We start from the raw sequence: 20,980 nt of genomic DNA on the forward strand, positions 1-20,980 counted from the left end.
TAACATTACTGCCAAGCAGCTGAAATATAGAGTGATATTGTGGTTTTAGCTGACGTCTGTCGCCTCACTGTTTTGAGCGATGCTCGTTCATGTATATTTAGAGCGAGCAAGCGCGAGCTCGACGCTGACTTTTGTTGATTTCAAAGCCACAGGTATCGCTGTTAAGCAGCATTTCTGAATCTTACAAATAGTCCCTTTAATATTGACATTTCTTACCAAATTTATAAAAATGGACATTTAATGGGTTGAAAATGGCTCAACATGCCATCTACTGTTTTAAATCAGCCCTGAACCTCACGAAGACCAGTTGGGACTTATCTATGTCATGAAATTTATATAAAAAAAGAATGTTAATGCCCTTTAATCAGAGATTTCAAGTAGCATGCTTAGTCTACATAAAGAAAGTGTAATCTTTTCTTACTGGTTAGTAAGTTGTTTCTTTTTTTATCTCTACAGCATCAATCAGCATCTATTCACAGACAGATGGAACAGTTTTGACCAGCTGCCTAGAATCTAAAAACGACCATTGTCATCTACAATAATGAGAGTTAGAATCCAAATGAGTGCAAAATTGATTTTTAAATGAATTCAGAAAGGGAAACATTTTTTATTGTCAGCCTTGTTTCGGGAAGTGTTAAAAGCTCTGCCACATACAAGAATTGGTGCTATGATGCTGAGATTTTGGTTCATTGTGCAGGAAGAAACATCCATGGAGTGAAGTAAAAGGTACTTAAATGAATTGCTGCTTATCTCACATATTATGTATTATACTTGAGGTGTATCACAGATAATTTATTTCCTTTGAAGCAGTTTCCTGTGAATGAGTGTAAATATGACATTTTGATGGACAGCTACTGTTTTGCAGGCCCAAACTGTTGCTCATTCTTGGCTGAATAATCAAGCAGCTTTCTGACGTTGGTAAACAGTGAATGGTTCCTAATTGTGCCCTCATCAGAAAGTTATTAGTGTGGAGTGAATCAAACACTTATACCAAGGACCCTCATGTAGGCTATGTGAGAGGAGACGAGGACTAATATAGAAATTAGGTTGACTGAATGTGTCCCTGAAGGCCGTGGGTGATGTCACGTATTATAGTAGCTGTACCAACACTAAAACAAGATGTAGATTAGGACTGTAGCAGAGCTGTACATGAGAACTGTTGCTCCTATTCCCTCTTATTTATTTTAGGGCGGTCAATCAATTAAAATACTTAATCGTGATTAATCACATGATTGTCCATAGTTAATAGCAATTAATCACAAAATTAATCAAACAATTTCTATCTGTTCAAAATGTACCTTAAAGAGAGATTTGTCAAGTATTTAATACTCTTATCAACATGGGAATGGGCAAATATGCTTGCTTTATGCAAATATATGTATATATTTATTAATGCAAATCAATTAACAACACAAAACAATGACAAATATTGTCCAGAAACCCTCACAGGTACTGCATTTAGCATAAAACATATGCTCAAATCATAAAAAGGCAAACTGCAGCCCAACAGGCAACAACAGCTGTCAGTGTGTCATTGTGCTGACTTGACTGTGACTTGCCCCAAACTGCATGTGATTATCATAAAGTGAGCATGTCTGTAAAGGGGAGACTCGTGGGTACCCAAGGAACCCATTTTCATTCACATATCTTGAGGTCAGAGGTCAAGGGAGCCCTTTGAACATGCCAGTTTTTCCTATCCAAAATTTAGCGTAAGTTTGGAGCGTTATTTATCCTCCTTCCCGACAAGCTACTATGGCATGGTTGGTACAAATGGATTCCTTCTATTTTCTATTTTCATATGTTGCCAGTATCTTCACTCTAGCTTTAAAACCCGCTACAACCTAAAAATCGCAAGTTGCGTTAATGCATTAGAGAAATTAGTGGCGTTAAAACGAGTTTGCATTAATGCGTTATTATCGTCTTTACTTTGACAGCCCTGATTTATTTATTTATTTATTTACAACCAGAGAGTAAACAGAATCAAGTCACTCTTCAGGCAATCTTACCACAGCAGTGGACACACGACATTTTGGTTTAACAAAACCTCAGGAGGAAATCAACCTCCGCATTTCCCATGCACTAATAACACATACAGATCCAGTGCACACACAATGATCTTCATGTCTGTGGATTAGCCATTTGTGGAACCAATTATGGTTCCCACTGTGCTAAAACCATTTTCTCTCTCTCCAATAAGCCTCTAATACCTCTGCTCAGTGCCACTTTCTATCAGGAGCACCTCTTGGCTATGAGAAGCTACGCTAAAAAGCAGTTGGTGAGAAGTAAAAATGTGTAGGTTTGAGTCTATATGTGAGTTCTCCTACTGGGAATGATTTTAGCTAGTTGGTGAAATGTATTCTGTACATACACTGAATATGGGGAAAAAAAACAAATTCTAGGATTAAATTAGGTTGTAATAAACAGTTTTCAGGGGAAATAGATGAAGCAGCACTGGGATTCCTTCCCTACATACAAAAAAACCCCTCTCCTCCTGGTCTCCAGTGGGTTGGAGTGCCTTTAGAGTGTTGCAATTTTGAGCAAGTGTTAAGTACATCTGTGTGTGCATGTTTCTGTGTGTGTGTGTGTGTTGTATATCTGCAATCCGGTGAAATGTCGCGGCGTGTTGTATTTCTCAAAGTGGAAGTATCAAATAATTGAGAGTGAGGCCTGTGCATTCGTCCTGCCCATGTGAAGGTCAATGCTCTCATATGTTCACTCTCTCTCTCTGTAGTCTCTGAAGGTGTCTTGCTTCAGTGCACTCCTGTCACCCATTTCAACATTGCTTGGGTTCCTTTTTAGTCGCACTGCGCTCTCATCCAATGGGAAGCAAGCTGTTGGCAAGGGAAATTGCTTCTGTGTTTAATTATAGGTTATAAATGGTTGGGAGGAGAGACGATGTGCCTTGCTGATGCTAAAAAGATGATGAGAAACAGACTAAATGAATTGAACCACAAGGCTAAAGCTATTTGAACCTTTAAAGAATATATAAAAGCAAACTATTTTTGTGTCGTGTACTTAGGGCTCTCCAGTGACTTGAAACTTTTGAGAATTTGACTAGATCCGTCGGGTTAATCTGTTGGCAGTCTTTCACACTTTTTGGGATAGAGTTAGTGGGTGTGTTACCAATCTCTGGCTCACTGGAAATGCAATCTCTTAATAACACCTTCACATGGGTGAAGCCTGAGAGGATGAAGTGATAATAAAGGGCTCTTAGTTTCCACAGAGCTCGTAACAAGGCTGAATTGTGAGGAGACAGAGTGGGGACTCTCAGCTACAGAGAGGATAGGCTCTCAGTGTTTTGCCAGTGGATCTCCTTGTCAGCGCAGGCTTTCAGATGGGTTTAGATAACAGGCCTGAATGGTTTCACCTCTCCTACACACACACACACACACACATGCTTAGTTTCGCTACATCTGTCATCATTCTTTTTCCAGTTTCCGTGTATGTAGAGTTCACCAAAAAGTCAAACTCTTACTAACAAACACATGAGCATTTGTACGTGTTATTATACACAGTTACGAAACACACACATTTCACCTGTGTTTTTTTGTGAGAATGACTACGCAGTGATACCTGGCCTCTTGGGTTGGAAGTGAAGGAACATAAGCCTCTTTGTCCCAGTCTCTCTATTTAACAGTCTCTCCCATGTCTCGCTCATCTTTACTCTCGTCTCTCTCTCCTCCAGCAGCCCTCCAGTCTCTCCACATATCTGTATTCCATAATCACTCTCTCTCCTGTTGCTTTCATTAGCGAGTGGTTGGAATACACTCTTTAAGTGGTCCATCAATCCAATGCAGTTCAATATCCTGTCATTCAGCTCATTTGCTAATATGACTGATTGACACCCTGCCCGAAAGGACCATACCACTAATATGTGTTTGCCGATTAACTACAAATATTTTACATCACGGTCGACCATTCTTTCAAAGAACGCATAAAGATTGGGATTGATTTACTAGCTTCTATGCAGTGGATGGTTTCTTTTCATTCATTTCACCAGTATGGTATGGAAATAGAATTTGACTAAAACTTGCTTCAGTAGGTCTTTTTTACAGCAGACATTTTGACTTGTCACAGTAGAAAAAGCTAATAATATTAACAATATCTCTGTTCTATTCAAGAGTCCCAGTGAGCCATGACAGTGTGACAGTTAACCAGTATGCAGAATACCATGACCCTGAAAGTGAAGCAGCTAAATGGAATTCGGCCGTCATTCATTTTTATTATTTGCACCTGTGCTATTCCTACTGTGACATGTCATGTTCATAGAGAACTTTCTAATCAGTCCATGCTTTTGACCATATTTTACCACACAGTAGTTGCCAAAGGAAGTAAAGTAAAGAAGGCAATGTTAACTGTCAGGATCTGAAATTAACTTTTTTCACTGCCTGCCACTGTTCCAGGCAAGTATTTTTTTTTGTCTGCCTGCCACTCAGCAATTTTATCTGCCACTTTTGAATCTATGCATTAAATTAAGGAATAACATTTTAGATCTGATGTCATTCAATGTTCGATATATTTTACACAAAAAACATTATATGAATGGCAGATTACAGAGTTAGAATTACACCATGGCTTCTGGGGAAGCCCTATCTTTCGGGTGTGTGAGGGTACTGTAAACAGTACTGTAGTGTACTTTGTTATTGCCATCTATTGTGGTTATTTGCAGAAAATACCCCCACAATTCAAATGATTATGATTATTTAAATATTTGCTTTGTTTAAAAACAATCTTGGCAAGCTGCTTAGAGCTAGTGTTAGGAAGTTAAACAGGTCATAATTCCCTCTATTATCTATTTTATATTGCTGTGAAAACATCTCCTTCAAACAACTGGATTTATTCAAGTTTCTCGTCAAATCGTAATTTTACGAGGTTACATTTGAACACATCATGATAACGTTGTAATTTACCTCCGCCAAATAGTCATTTTACTGAGCAGAGCTTAAACGCCTCATAAAAGTAACTTAATGGCACCTCCTTTAACGTTAGTAGCTTCATTATTTAACCGAGCAGGACTGCGCTACCCACCGGCTTCTAACCGCTAACGTTACTAACTCTCATCCTGCCGATTTCAACACAGATTTGTTGTTAACAGTGTAGCATTATCAGGGAAAAAATAGGGTGCGCCCCTCAGGCTTAGTAGCGCCATGCTTTTGAGTGTTTTTTTTTCTCTCCACCGTGGCTCCAGTCCCAAAGAAACTGAAACGTGATGCAGTGTGCGTATGCGTCATTGTGCATGAGTAACTGTTGGAAAGTATCAATACAGAGAAATCAATAGTGACGAAGGCATGACATGCCAAGGAATCGGACAACTAAGAACCCGTTCTTAACGGGAACTGGTTCTCTATTCCCATCCAATTTCTGTCTCCCAAAGTGGCGAATGGCCTGACGATTTCACCTGCCACTGCCAACAATTTACCCGCATTTGGCGGGTGCCAATTTCAGACCCTGTTTACTATCATGGACCTATTTTAGGCACATTTCTGCAAGTCTGCAAGTGATTTTCATACTGTATTTAAGGGGATAAAAAAAAGACTATCTGAAAAGTTGAAAACATTGTGGTGGTATTTGCAAAATGGTTGGCAGTACTATAGATACCAACAGACGGAATTTGTCAACTGTCACAGACTTTATCATGTCGTTTATCACTTTAATACCTGTGGTTATATTGTGGGTAATGATGCCAATCAAGCTGCAATGCTGCTAACAGCTTTTGCATCAATGTGATAAAGGTCCTTTTTATTCCGCAGGGAATACCACAGTAGATCCACAAATTTGTCAGATGGATGTAAACGAGGACTTTCATTTATTTTAATCTCAATCTGCTTTTACACTGTTTGGATGTTTTTAGCAGTTTTATTATTTATTATACTGCAGTTTTATGTTGTTTATATCTATGGTTTTATTTTGTGAGTATTTATTTCCTATGTTTTGATAAGCAATGTTGGTTGATTAGAATGGGATCGCTTCAGTTTATTTTATTTATTTATTTGATTTTTAAGTATACTGTAATTCAATGGATTAGACTTTCCTTCAGATTTTTTCAACTTAAAATTGTTCCTCAAGTGAATTTTCAAAAAATTTACTTTATCTCGATATATATTAATATTGTGATATAATGCTGTAGAAAGTGGTGGAAATTTTGATTAAAGAGCAACTTAACTTTTAGCTCCAGTGGGTTTAACTTCCCACCCTGCTGTAGTGATGTACAAGTGTACTCCAAAACCCCGTGACATCACTGTAGGGTGAGGTTACTGGGACAACAATCACTCTTTTGACCACACCTGACCATACCCATTAGTGATGCTGGCTGGGATTGGAGGTGAAGGTGAAACAGGCTTGATGTTTAAACCAGAGGGCGCAGTGAAACCGGTGTTATGTTACTCTTTAATATTACCCACTCAGGTTTAAGCATTGTGCTATTTATTGTCTAAAACATGGTACAAACTACCAAAATGGTTCTCTAAAGACATCTAATTCTCGTCTCTCCTTTACCCTCTCAGGTGGAGACAGTATTTGGTTCTCCCAACATGACGGTGGCTTATCACGTGACTGGAGGGGACATGGTTTACTCTCCCTCTGTAGTGCTGGCAGGATTGGACTCCTATGGCCGTGATAAACTGATTTCAGACCTGCGACAGTACCTCCCCATGGTAACAGCCCTGCCCCTCCCAGTTGCATTATGGAGATCCACCCCAGCCACTGGCTTCCAGCTGAAAACAGGTCAGCCAGTGTTCAGTCAGGATAAAAGAAAAAAATAAGTCAGAGATCAGCTTGAGACTCACTGTTATTTGTTCCCTGCTGTGATTGTTCACTGGAGCAATTTCAGTGGAAACTAGGTTTGCGTAGTAATAGAATAACATAAATCTTGTGAAACCACATCGGAGGAGGAAATGACAATACTGCACGTCTCTTTAGGTACATAAGACCTAAAATAATATACAGTATATCACATTCTCAGTGTTCCCAATATATACACTGCCAAAGACAGCAAAAACACAATGTTGTAGCATCCTGAAGTATTCTTTAAAAAGTGACTTTAATAGTTTTGCCAGTTTACAGTTGTGAGCTCATTTTGTTTTTATGTTCCAGTGCTGCAGTTTGTGGGAACAGGCGATGATCCTCGGTCCTGTCGGTTCTCTCAAATGATGGAACAGAGGCTCGAGAAGGTGTTTTCTGAAGCACAGGCCAAAGTGCTCAACACCAACAATAGACTCTCTGTTCAGGTACTGTGGTGTAAAGCACTGTGTATGTGTTACACTGGTACATTGGCAATGCTGTGATTTGTAACATAATGTCAGTGTTGAAATGTGTGCAGTGTTGTGTTCGGGTGTTCATTGTCGTTAAAGGAACAGTGTAACATTTCGGGGGATCTATTTGCAGGAATGGAATATAATATTCATATCTATTCATAACATTAGTGTATAATTAAACTAAGAATCGTTGTGTTTTCGTTAGCTTAGAAGGAGCCCTTCATATCTACGTAGGGAGCTCTCTTCACGGAGTCCACAATGTTGCTCTTGATGCCGCCAAATCATACACACTGTACCTTTAAATGGATCAAAATAATCTGAGAGAGTTTGTTAAATATTGTTTTTAGCATATTAGATCATATGTAACTTCAACAGTTTTGTCCCCTGTTACACATCAGTATTACCATGTGGTTTAGGTTTTTTTGGCGGCTACAAACAGATGCAAACTGTGTGCAATTTGGGTAAAATTGTCCCCCTCAGGCTTTGCCTTTTAAACAAGAGCTCTTTCTGAGATGCAAATTAATTATGTTTAGGGAGGCAATGTTTGTATTAATTTTAATGAGCTGCCACATTAAAGTGCACCCTATATTAAAGCTAATTTGAGGGTTATGCATGGATGAAAATATTAATACTCCAATATTTTTGCACTCTTTCATGCCTTGCCAATTTCCCAGCCGTTATGCTTCTTGATGATTTTTGTATTTGTTGATCTAAGACGACAATCGATTTTTTGACCTTTGTCACCTCTACTTGTTTTACAAGATTTGTCCAAATCTTTTAGATTTGCACATTATAGTAATGTTATCCCAAGCATTTTATGTGGTTATAATTTTGTTTTTCCGTGCCTTTGTCTGACTCTGAGCCTGTACTCTTCTCCCAGATGCTGAGTGTCTCCCAGGCAGCAGGCTCTCCGGCTGTGTCATTGGTCTACACTGTGAGGAATGGGACTGTCTTCCTTAATGGCACCGCTGCCTCAAACCTCCTTGGTCAGCTGTCAGCTGAGCTGGTGGGCTACTTCCTCTTCTATCCACCACTTATGATTGCTGAGCGTAAGTTACAATTTGCATTTAAAGATACGTCCATTAGACAGGAGTAATTCAACAGCCTTACAAGAAGAGACACCAGAAGTAGTTCTCGTGTTCTCTTGGGAACGATTTGTTCTCCAAATACAAATTAGATTCAACAAAAAAAAGTGCTGTGCTTTTACTTGTTTTTTCCTTGTGTTGAAGCTAGGGGTGGGGAAAAAACTTATACAACATAGTATCGCAATGTTTTGCGTGGCAATATTCCATCGATACACGTACGTCAAGTATCAATCTTTTATTATAGAAACTATTAACCTCTTACCAATCCGACGGCCGCTGGATGTTGTAGCAGGCTCGGTCTTAAAGCTAGATTAAAGGTACTGGTATCCTATCAAACTACAAAACCTAAGGAATTGATTGGTACTAACCATGTCATGTTAGCTTGTCGGGAAAAACGCTCCAAAGTGACGCTAAATTTTGGGGAGGAAAAACTGGCATGGCCATTTTCAAAGGGGTCCCTTCAACTCTTGAGATGAACAGAGTGAAAACTGTATCTTATTAGATAAAACAGATGTTGACAAACTGCATAATTTGCAGTTGATAAATGGTAATAAATCCCAATATATCTCATCGCAATACCCAGCATACAGCAAAATGTTTAAAATCTAAGATCATATCGTGACTGAAGTATCGTGATAATATCGTATCGTGGGGCCTCTGGTGATTCCCATCCCTAGTTGAAGCCTACAAGAGGTTCAATATACATTTTTCAGGCTGTGTCTCACAAAGCTTTCTGGTCTCATATCTGTGGACAAAGGAACTGATATATGGATTGATTGTCTATACTACAGTAGTAGAAATCAAGACCACATCCAACCTTAGAAACTGTATTTGATTTAATGTAGGGAAAGTGGTTGTTTCTATATCGCAGAAGGTCTATCGAGGCAATGGTAGAACTCAGGAATTCAATCACTAATCCTGACTGACGTCCAGTTTCTCAATAATTGGATGTTTGTGACTGTTGTACTGCTTTTACGATCACAGTTGTTTTTTAATGATTGAGTCACTTAAAGATAGTTGATGCAAGGACACAACTAAGCCCATGCCTTTCATCTCAGCCTCCTTTGAGGGCATACTCAGCCAAGCGCTCCTTCTTTGTTAGAGTTGTGCTCAGAGAAAAAACAAATGAAAAGTGACAAGGAATCAGCTGGAGTCTAAACAGTAATCCCAACGTGTAGCTTGTTTCCAGTGCGATATGTAAACTGCTCGCTAGAGAGAGATATGGCAGATGCTGAACTCTGAGATATAAATGAGGCATCACTTTTATGGTACTTTATTGATCCCTGAAGGAGAGATTCACTGTTCTGCTTGACCTCTTTCACAATAAATTCAGAATATGGGTTCAGCAAAGGAACTGGGCACCTGCAGCTGGTATAGAGATTTAAGCTCCTTTTACACACACAGTTTCACCCTTGTGTATACCACAACCCAAAGCACATTTTCAAAAGCTTCAAGTGTATTTTCTTCCGTTTTAGGCTTCTAACTACAGTGATTTTTTTGTATTAGGCTCTGAGCGCTGCCAAAACAACAGGTGAACTACACTCAATACTGTGCCTGAATGCATCCTGTGTAGACGCTGACAGAGGACTGAACTGCTGCTCATCTACCGTGCTGCTCACGCTACGCTTCATATGTAGACACAGAGTCACAGGTTATCAAGGTTCAAGGATCATTCATTGTCAGGAGGAACGTAAACACCAGCAACAAAAACACTGGTGAAATCTCTGGGCAGATAATATGGCCGACACCTTAACACATTCAACGCCAGGGAATGAAACATTGACCATCAACTTGGACTCTGTTTGAGCACTAAGCATCAATGATGTAAACACAGAGTCCATCTCCTCTCGTCCCACCGGAGTCCTTCTCTCTGTCTTGCGGTCCGTCCGTCAAGTGCAGCTTGATCCGGGATGCCACAATAGAGCCAGGTCTCTGTAAAGATGTGGACAGTCAACAGTCTATTATTTCCTGTTGCTGGGTTAGCCTTAGGCCTTAGCCTAGCTGGGTTGGCTTAGCTCCCATCCCGGCTCTCTTCCCTCTCGGACTCGGGCGATCAACTCTGCTTTGGGTGATGTTTGGTCCAGCTGGTCTGACTGGATGGTCGGAAGATGCCGTGGGCGGTGGCCGTCTCAAGGTCCTCTGCACTTAATCCAGTCCCCACGCTTCTTTTTCCGATTTTGATGAGTGTATCTCTGTCATATGCCATACGTGCCCCAGTAATAAAGACGAAAAGACAATAAATGAACACAGAAATGTAGCAAAATTGGGACATGGAAGCTACCGGTCTCCGCAGCTACATGCGCTGCCATTGCCATAGCAAGTCAGCCAAAGTTCAGGTTGTCCTGTTGTCTCAGAAAACACTAAGTATAGCCTACGTAGTGTTTCCTGAGGACAACCTGAACTTGGCTGAGGCTGATGGGAATGTCATTAGTTCTGCAGGAAAAACATCTCAGGTGAACCCAGAACCATCACAGACTCATTTATATGTGCAAAAGGAGCATCAGTGTTTTGTATTAGGCAATCTCTGCCTTATCAAGCTCAAGGAGGTCTGGCGAATATCTATATAAAGACACTTTTGGTCAAGCAGACTTTGGAAATCCAGAGGCAGCCACTGGATTGGCCCACGCCTGGAAATTAGGTTTCTGTTCAAGCAAGAAATAAGTCTCACTAGCTTAATTTTAATGGTTTCTAACCAGCTGCAGAGCTTGAATTTCTCCAGACTTTGGTCAGTTTGACAAGACAGAGCTTTGGCTGTGCAAGATCATGCTCAGGATCATAGCAGAGTCAATGCTTGAGCCAGGAATTAAGCCAGGGGCTTCCCTGTATTACCATCTAGCTGACCCCAGTGTTGAAAGCACTTTTTTAAAACGTTCCTGTTCCTCCTTTGCTGAGCCCGGTGGGTAAATGGACTATAGATCTCCCCTAACCTCCCAAAGTGTAGCTGACTGGACCATATTTAGCCGAAATTAGAACCAAAGTTTTATGTTCAATCAAGTGCAGTTAAGGCTAGAGTATGTTAGATAATATCTTGGTATTTGGAACAACACTCACTGTTTCCTAATTCAGGGGCTGGTGTGTCCTTTGCGGGATGGGAAAGTGAGGCTGAAACTGTGCTTTCCTCCTCAATTAAATGTCTAACCGCACAGAGACCAAAATTAATGGTGTGTTAGTGCGCTCTAATACCCTTCGACCTGGTGTTAGAGATAAATGGATGTCCAGGCTACTTGGAGTGGAGTTTTTTTTTGCCTGGCCTCCATTATTTACCTCCTGCAGTGGTTTTTTCATTGGTCCAGATGTGATGTCTATTTACAGTTGACTGATGACCAGCTGAACCAAATACCTGCATGTAATATTTCCCCACTTCACGAGCTGATGTGGGCAGCCTCAATGCTCCCATTACACTATCGACCAGCCTGCAATGGATTATGGGATGCTGAGGGCCACAGAAGATAAAGGTTGCGTCCGAAATTCCATAATAACATGCTATTTAGTACGCCAAACCAGTACGTTATGAACCTTAGTATGAAACCAATAGTACACGAATTGCATACTATTTCCGGTGAAATATTACAATATGCAAATGCTTGACACTACGGTGGCATAAATATCCCACAATGCAACGTGGTAGTGACGGCAAAGTTCATAACAGACGTTGACGGACAGCTCTTCGTCAATACCGCTTCAATTTAATAATTGTATAAGATTTCACTGTGCTAGGTGTAATATATTTTTTAAAATTAGTTCAGACTTTATGATTCTCACAAATTATTGTTTGGTCACGAGGTTGGCATGGGTTTCCATAGTTACATGTCTCCAATCAGCAAAGAGGCTTTCAGGAAGTGGCGACATAAATTACTGCTCAGTGCGTCCGAAAATATAATTACTACCATTTATTCACACAAAAGTATGTTGAACAATATTACACATGTTGGGTATGTAGTGCATAATATGCGATTGCAGGCCCAGCCTCAGATATATGAATTTGGAGATTGTTTCCTCCAAAACAATTCTAGGGTTGCATCCCTTAACTCCAGTCTTCGAAGGATGCAGCTCCTGAATTGGGATACAACATCAGTGTCACTGAGGCTAGATAGCAGTTTTGGTTTACACACGGTTTAAATCAAGATGAATAGCATGATAAGATAGCGAGCGAGCATTGAATTAAAATTCACTTTGTGTTGTGATTGAATTAAGTTAGAAAGTGAAGTTACCCATGGGCATGATGATTCAGTTTGGGAGCAGAGAAATAGCAAGAAGGGATTCTAAGAGAACGTAAACTGACACAGAGAAAGATCCATGAAGACAGGAGAGTAAAAGCAAGAACGAGAGAGCGCGTGACCGTGACTTTGCTCTGTTTGTTTTGTAGGCTAGCCATTAGTGATATTACACTGTTCGCAGGAGGTGTGAGCATATGCTGGCAGCGGCTGCCTCCTCACTTCAAAGGCAATTATCGCAGTAAATAATTAACAGTGGGGGATTTTCATACCACCTTGGGCTCTGCTCTGACAGAAAAGGCCCGGGATCTCACACCACTCCGCAGTGCCTGTTTGTAGCAGCGAGTACGCCGCCGCTCCTGTGGCGCTGGTGTAGGCTGGACGGTTGCGCTCAGCTGTTTTACTCCCGCTCTGCTCTTCAACAATCTCTCTCAGGTGGAATATGAGTGGAGCTGTTTGCAAAATGTCTCTTTTTTAAACCATAACAATCATTGAAAACTATAACCCAAGCGCTGATGCAAAATATGAAATATTCTTTTAATAATAGCTTTCTGTCTATGAATTGGAAGCTTTGTCTCACTTCTTGGAATGACTTATAAATGCTGTACAAATGTATCCCCCAGGCTCTCATCACACAACAGCAGAGGCTCATGGGAAACCTCCTCGCCGACTAATATGATTTAAACTTATAGACAATGTTGGAGTGATTTTGCTGACAGCCCCGCAGCTCTTTCCATTAACAATGCTACTGTAAAACCCTTACTGTTCCTCTCCCCCTGCTCCCCCACCACCCCTCTCTCCTCTCTCCTGTCATGCCTGAGTGTACATTTCTGTAGCGAGCCTGCTTTCACAGGCCAGTGATACAGCATTCACCCAAACACTGCACCAGCCTCCAGCACAAGAGCCTAATCAGGCAGGAAATAGATGTAAAAGAAGACAGAGACAACCAGAGCTCAGGCAGCTGAAATCTCTCCTTGCGTCTGTATTTGTCTGACATGCAGTAATAATGAGGATTTAAACAGAGATTTCAACCACAAAAAAACTGTTCCCCTTCTCCACAAGAGAGTTTTCATACATTTGACCCAGGTTTATAAGCACTGCTTCGTCAAATAACAAATGTCTGGCTAGCAGGACCACCACTTGTGGCGTTGAGAACCGCTGCAGAAGTGAAAATGATTGTTCTTGATGATTTTTTTGGCCATTTTTTAGACTGATTTTACTGTTAGAAAGGCGGCAGCTCTTTGTTGACATGCATCTTGAAATATGGAAAGGCATATGTCAAAGAAACTGCAGTGTGAAAAGAGGATCATGTAATTCTTTGGATTTAACTTTACTTTCAGTTCGCAATTTTTTTTTTCATCTTGCATCTTCACCTGATGTCTTTTAATCAATTTCACTTTGTTACTATCTGTTCTTATATGATATTCTCTTAATTGGCTACAGTAAAAATCCAACGATTGCATTTTAATATTGAATGAAAAATTCTCTATACAATATAATTCAAAGAAATTAAAATCGTTTTTTGAAGATTGAAGAGTAAATTGAAAGTTTTAAGTCATGAAGACTAATGATCAGGGGGAAATGATTATGTTTTTATTTCCTTGCAGCACTGGAGTATCACAATCTGAACACCTCCATTGCCACCAGAGACTTCTGGGTTATTACAGGTAGGTAAATCATTGTTTCAAATCTCTTTTTAAGGGGAGACCCAGGCAAAAATGCCGTTTTTCATGCACAGGTCAATTTTGAGATTTGTTTTTTTTTTTGCTTACGTAACAAGTCATCTTTCAGACTAGTGGAAAGAAAACATTCAAAGTACACATACAGTATACTGTAGGTGTATATTTTACTACACTTTGTCTATTTACGTCTGTAGATTGCTCCTAAATTCATCAAAAGTTAGCATTAGATAATGCCTCATTTACATATTTAAACATAACATTTCAGAAATGATGGTGATATCTATTAGTTACATTTTTGTAGTGTCTTACAAAATGTATGGAAAGACTGTTTTCTCAAAATGAGGTTTTAGTTCATACTCTGAGCCAGAAATCTCCACTTCAGTAGCACTTACGTACACCAAACTTCCCAGCTTCATTCCTATCTATGTTCTGAAAGTTTTTACTGAGGGGTTTGTTCATATATCATTCATAGCCTGATTTCTAGAACATTTTATTCCTAAAAACATGGCGAAAATGTTTTTTTTTTTATGGCTGTTGACAGTATTTTCTGATTTATGGAGTGATAAAAAGAGATATAAAAAATTCCCTCTGTAAAAACCTTTGACTGTAATATGTCAACAAAATTAATTTCCAGCCTGACTTTATCCAAGGTTCGGATTTCTGTCCTGGACATTTATGAAAATCTGTGCATATTTGATAAGACAATGCCTCATTTGCATATTTAAACATACAATTTCAGAAAACTTGTAATACAAAAAATAATTGCCCTAATGTAAGTAATCAACTGGGAAAGTTTCATGGGGATATCTATTAGTTAATTTTTTTTACCCTATTCACCTGTAGTGTCTCCCCTTAAACTAAATATTAATAAACCCATCTTGTTCTGGGGGAACTTATGCATGTTATGTTGTATAATGCACACATTGTAATGCTGCAGTGACTTTACTGTCTGCTCATCAATCTCCAATAGTACATATTGTTTCTTTTCTTTCTTCACACCTGAACAGGATGTATGCGAAAGAAATTCATACAGGGCGCTATTTATGGAAACTTAAACACATTATGCATCTGCTTTAAAATGTCTTCTTTTACTGGAGCAGTGAGATGCACATGACTCCTGGATTGTTTTTTGTTTAGTATTTCCATATATTTCCAGCAACGTGAATACATTTCACAGTGTTCAAGGGCACCCGCACTGCTGCTATACCGTACAATGGATGGGCTGTGTGGCTATTAACCGTGCGCTTACTGCAATGAGAGGCCGAGTCAGTTCAAGGTCATCACCTGTATAATGGGATTTACTCACACTGAACAAGATGTACAACAAGCGTTATTGCTTTTCAACTGTTGATTAAAACGGAACAGATTAAAGCTGCATCAGGTGATGTTTGACCACTAGAGGATAGGACAACGAGCTTCCAGGACGCACAGGCCGTTAGCTTCATCATCAAGTTGTTATGGCCAATAACAACATACATATCCATCAGACACAGAGCAACATGAGCTTCCCATAATGCCCTTACAGCCTGTTGTAGTGCTACTGCTATGTTAGATAACATAGTATAATTGTGTTTTTACAGTAAATGGCGTAAAGATACTGGAATATGTAAACTGTGAGCATACTCAAGAGTGTTTTTGTCTCACACATGCACATTTCTAATTTTACCTCCGTCTTTTCTTCCATTGTGCGACTCTCTTACCTCCCCAACAATTTATTTTCTCTCTTAACAACCATCTGGCCATCCTCTTTCTTTCGTCTAGTGATCCAGGATGTGGATAACGCCAGCCTGGAGGGACAGTACCAAAGCTTTGCCAGTCTAATGGAGCAGCGGCTGGCAGAGCTGTTTGTGTTGGCAGGGCAGCAGGGCACTCGTTTCAGACGAGCCACTGCTGTAGGCAGCTACACTGTCCAGGTAAGAAACTGGCTCGGCGGCCCACGGGGGAATGCCAAGTCTGTGGAAGAACAAACAGTCTGCGATGCTCAGGGTTAAAGAGTGAAACAGTAAATCATTCTTATTCTGATGTTTTTGCCTGAATGCCCTGGCTTGTTAGTCAGAAGTCCAGAATCCAATAGTTTTGTTGGCTTATTTCTTACAGTATGAATATTTCATGAGATGTACACTTTGATGCTCACTTCATCTGCACACACTTGCATGATTAGTTGTGGTCAGCCCTTTCTAATTAGGGAGCTTCTCAGCTCATCATCTGCTAATTGCTCATCAAAACAAGCCAGAGGTTGAATGTTTTACTAAACAAGTACTCTTTTCTGTCCATGTAGTTTTTCCTCTCATGAGACTCCATGCCTGAATGCATGATTTTACTTTTGTTTTTCCTCTCTGAAATGTAACAACGAAACGAGCCATTCAATAACCGCTGATATTGACTTCTTTTTCCACTCAGATGGTGAGTATCCGTAGGGTGCCGGTGTTGAAGAATCCAGCCGAGCTGACCTACTACGTCCAGCAAAATGGCGTTCCTTTATCGGGCGCGTCAGCTGCCAAGGTCCTGAACACAGTAGATTCTCAGACCATGGCGCTCACCTTGGGCTACTTTGTCCAGCTGCAAGCAGAGCGTAAGCACAGCATCCTTCTAGCACTTGACAAGTAGGCAAATAGACAGAAACAACGACAGACAGGCATGCGAACCAAAACACATGAGTCATGCTGAGTTTAGAAAGAAGAGCTGGTGCCGGGGTGAGGGGAGCTGAAGAAAAGGTTGAGAAAGCTCTTTGCTCTATAATCTCTCTGAAATGCTCCCGGCAGGACCGTGTTTGTTTGGGCTGCAGTGCTGCTAAGAGAAAGAGAGACGGGGGTAGAGGAGGAGACGGGGAGACAGAGCTGGTCAGGAGAGAAAGAGAGAGGGCATGCTGCATTCGCTTATAGATTGCTGTTGTCTACAATAGCTGAATCAGGCACACTGTATATCAGGTTGAGCTGTACGCAGTGTCACTTAGTGTGGGTGTGACGGATGCTTCTGCATGTTTTAGCAAGAAAAGTGGGCTGTGTGTTATACTTCCAATGGACTAACTGTTATCATGTAGTGTTTAGAGTGCCATGTAATGAAGTGATGATGGTGGTAAAGAAGTGTTTGTTTTTTCAGCTGTGGTCAAGAACCCTCCTAATAACCTTTGGATTATCGCTGCGGTGTTGGCCCCCATCGCCGTAGTAACACTTATTATCATCATCATCACAGCTGTGCTGTGCAGGAAGAATAAAAATGACTTTAAAGCTGACGCCATCGGCAACCTCAATCCCCGAGCTAAGGTATCTGTCTTTCTTTCTATGCATACGTCTGTCTGTCTGTGTCGAAGTAGGCTGTAGCTGAAACAATTTTGATAATCGATTAATTGTTTCAATCATTTTTCAGGCTTCTCAATTGTAAACTGAATGTTTTGGGGTTTTAAAGACATTTAAAAGACATCACCGTGCCCCCTGGGAAATAACATTGGGCATTTTCACTAGATATTTTATCAGTGGTAGTAACTACATTTACACAAGTACTGTACTTAAGTGCAATTTTTATGTACTTTTGCTTTACTCGAGTATTTGAATTTTATGCTACTTTATACTCCTACTCTACTACATTTCAGAGGGAAATATTGTACTTTTACTCCACTACATTTATCTGACATCTTTAGTTACTTTGCAGATTAAGGTTTTACAAATAAAACATAGGATCAGTTTATAAAATATGATACTGTGCTACAGATTAAACTATCCAACACTACATGAAGTAGTTCAAATGTGCTCAACCTCCACCAGCTGTCACATTAAAATGCTGCTTACGTGATGAACCATCAGTAATAATATTCCAATAATATGATATATTATGATATAAACTCTCTGAAAGGGACAATTCTGCCCAACAAATACTTTAAGTATATTTCGATGCTAATACTTTTTTACTTTTAATACTTGTAACAGAGTATTTCTACACTCTGGTATTTGTACTTTTACTTAAGTAAATGATCTGACTACTTATTCCACCACTGTTTTTTTATGAACAAATGATTAATTAAGAAACGAATCAGCAGATTAATCAGTGAAAATGATCATTAGTTGCAGCCCTACAGTTGGTGTTTGTGACTTTACAGCCACAGACTGTGGTTCAGTATGTGTCAGTGAGTGATGAGGATCTGCAATGATCAATGTGCGAGTGACTTTTGTTTACAGAATTTTATGTTTTTCTTGTTGTATTCTGTATTATCTGCATAATGTCATCTATATGACCTGTATTAAAGCACCGAGAGAATCTTGAGCACCACACACACACACCTACACACACACACCGTTAAAATCATTTTCTCTTGTTTTCAGATGGCGTATCGGAGAGATGTGGGCTATTATCACCAGGTATCTGCCTCTCTGTATTTCCTCTCATTACCGATCTGTGTTTTCATCTTCAGGGCTTAACTGTGCCAACAGTGGGATTTGAACGGGATTCTGGGCAGACATCACCTATGATATATTTCAATAAATCCTGCTGTGCTGATGAAAACTAAGGAGTAACAATGGGATTTTGTTGGATGAAAGGCTGGTATGGCCTATTCTTCTTATAGCGCTCTCCAGATGGCAAATTTGAAAGACTAAGCTTTACAGAGAATGGTTATAATGGAGATTGTTTTTTTTAAGCAGAATGAGTGTGTGTGTGTGTACTGACACTTGTCTGTTTTGTGTAGAGAAGATTGAAAACAGTCTGAAAAAACACTTTTGTATCAAGGATGTCATCACCTCCATGTCTGTTGTTTTTTCTGCCCAGGGGTTCTCTTCACTGTTATACGCCATTTGTAGATGAATGGAAATGCAGAGTTTAACACTCAGCACATCCTTTATTTATGGAATTTCATTTGAGAGAAAGTAATAAAATCTTCTATATTAAACTGTGAAAGCCACTTCAGGGCTACTTTCAGAGCAGTTATTACCACACCACATCTAAAGTCCTGCAAAGTCTCATCAAGTCAAAAAAAACACCAAAAAGCTTAATTCAATCAGATATGAAATACAATTGGGCTGCTTCAAACAAACCTTCGTATTCTAGGCGAGTATATAGCCGCTTCTTTCTAATAAGTAATGTAAAAGCTATGGAAATATTCTTAAAATGTTCAAAGATAGAGTGACTCCTAAAAATGTAAATGAGGCTCTTGCACTGCCTGCTCTGTATTACATTCACTGTCTGTAAGCCAAACACTTTCATCACACACCCTTGTTAGAGTTTCCACTTGTGAGACCATCTACAGTAGCACTTTTAGTTAGTGAGAAATGGATCCAAAGTAAATCTTTACTCTCTCTATATGTGTGTGGGGGCTATAGAAAGAGATTGGATGCATGTTCTTCAGCCGTGAGCTCATCGCGTATTGATTTTGCACCACGGCTTGGCCGCATCGAGGCAGTGATGCATGTCTGACAATTTATGACACTGCAATGAGAGTAGACCTAAATATTTCAGTGTATATGTGTGTGTATTAGTGTGTGAGTGTGAACTCTCTTGGCTCTTACCTTCACTATAAACATGTTGACATCCAGTGTTTTGGCCATGAATCCTCTTCCTCCGCCCTCTCATCCTCTAACATTTAACTTCACTACTATATTTCTGTGAGAGTCTGCAGATCTCATCATGTCACCGCCCACCGCGAGTCATTTATTTGACAAGAATTTGGATGAAGATGAAAAAGAGCCTCGGTTGAATCTGTGCTTATCTATTTCAAGGCGAAGCAGCGCAGTAATCCCAGTTCTGTTCCCTAAGTCCTCTGGACATCTCTTAAAAAGATACACTTTTGAGCTATTTTGAGCTACGTGACACTTCTGGTTGGCTCATGTACATCTCTTTGTTTCTCCTATCAATGATTAATTTATGTCACAACAGGTATGTGAATAGAAATCAGTCTTACTTAAAACTGTCCCTTTTGTCTTTCTCTATTTTCACTCAACACCTGTCCATCAGCCAGTCCAGGGTTTCGACTATGCCAAGCAACACCTGGGCCAACAGGGAGGAGACGAGGAGACCCTGCCTGCCAGTCAGGATACCCTGGTGATGTCCCTAAAAATTCGGGACACACCACTCTCACTAGAAAAAGCCCTGCAACAAGACGGAACCGCCAACAAGAAAAGCCTCAGCTCTGACAAACACAAGAGGTATCATCATATCTACACACATTCACCTCCTCATGTTGTAATCTGTATCAACAAAACTTTTTGACAATTTTTATATTTTCAGGGACAAAAGACTTAGACCTGCAGTAGGGGGAACGTTTTTGGCATCATTGGGCAAAAATTCAATAATAACCTTTCAGCATATTGTAATTCAAGTGTTATGAGAGATAACTAGACTTCTGCACCTCCTCATGGCTCTGTTTCCAGACTTTAAAATATATAGCCCGTGACGGTAGACTTTGGCAAATCACAGGTCATTTCAGAGAGCGCGTTCCTATTGAGCGTTCCTATTGGCTGTGCTCCGGCTGGTGAGCAGTGCTTGGTATTTCTTCAACAGATCTCAACATGGCTGCCCGGCCACAAACTTTCTCATTTTACAGCTAAACAGTACACTACAAGATGTTTCTGAAAACACATGAGGCCAGAAATAGGCATTACAGTAACAGAATATTGATTCATATTTGATCAGCGCTGCCTAATTTGACCATTTGGTCTGAGTTTGCGAGTGATTCACAGCTGGCTCTCATAGACGGCAGCCGGCCGGCAGACTCCAGCTCGGCTCTGATTGGTTGTTTTCCTCCGGTCTGTGAATCCCAG

The 20,980-nt window shown here is 40.2% G+C and overlaps 1 protein-coding gene across 1 annotated transcript in view; it reads left to right on the top strand.

The window, feature by feature from the left end:
• Window positions 1–20,980, top strand: part of kiaa1549lb (KIAA1549-like b) — a 76,843-nt gene that overhangs the window by 37,800 nt on the left and 18,063 nt on the right. Inside the window, exons 5-13 of the mRNA XM_037755871.1 lie at window positions 6,504–6,723; window positions 7,093–7,226; window positions 8,134–8,302; window positions 14,160–14,219; window positions 15,996–16,147; window positions 16,635–16,806; window positions 17,334–17,497; window positions 18,551–18,586; window positions 20,175–20,365. Of these exons, the coding sequence (XP_037611799.1) occupies window positions 6,504–6,723; window positions 7,093–7,226; window positions 8,134–8,302; window positions 14,160–14,219; window positions 15,996–16,147; window positions 16,635–16,806; window positions 17,334–17,497; window positions 18,551–18,586; window positions 20,175–20,365 (1,298 nt within the window). The remainder of the gene's footprint in view (window positions 1–6,503; window positions 6,724–7,092; window positions 7,227–8,133; window positions 8,303–14,159; window positions 14,220–15,995; window positions 16,148–16,634; window positions 16,807–17,333; window positions 17,498–18,550; window positions 18,587–20,174; window positions 20,366–20,980) is intronic.

Source organism: Sebastes umbrosus, chromosome 2, assembly GCF_015220745.1.
Source record: "Sebastes umbrosus isolate fSebUmb1 chromosome 2, fSebUmb1.pri, whole genome shotgun sequence".
NCBI classification, from domain to species: domain Eukaryota; kingdom Metazoa; phylum Chordata; class Actinopteri; order Perciformes; family Sebastidae; genus Sebastes; species Sebastes umbrosus.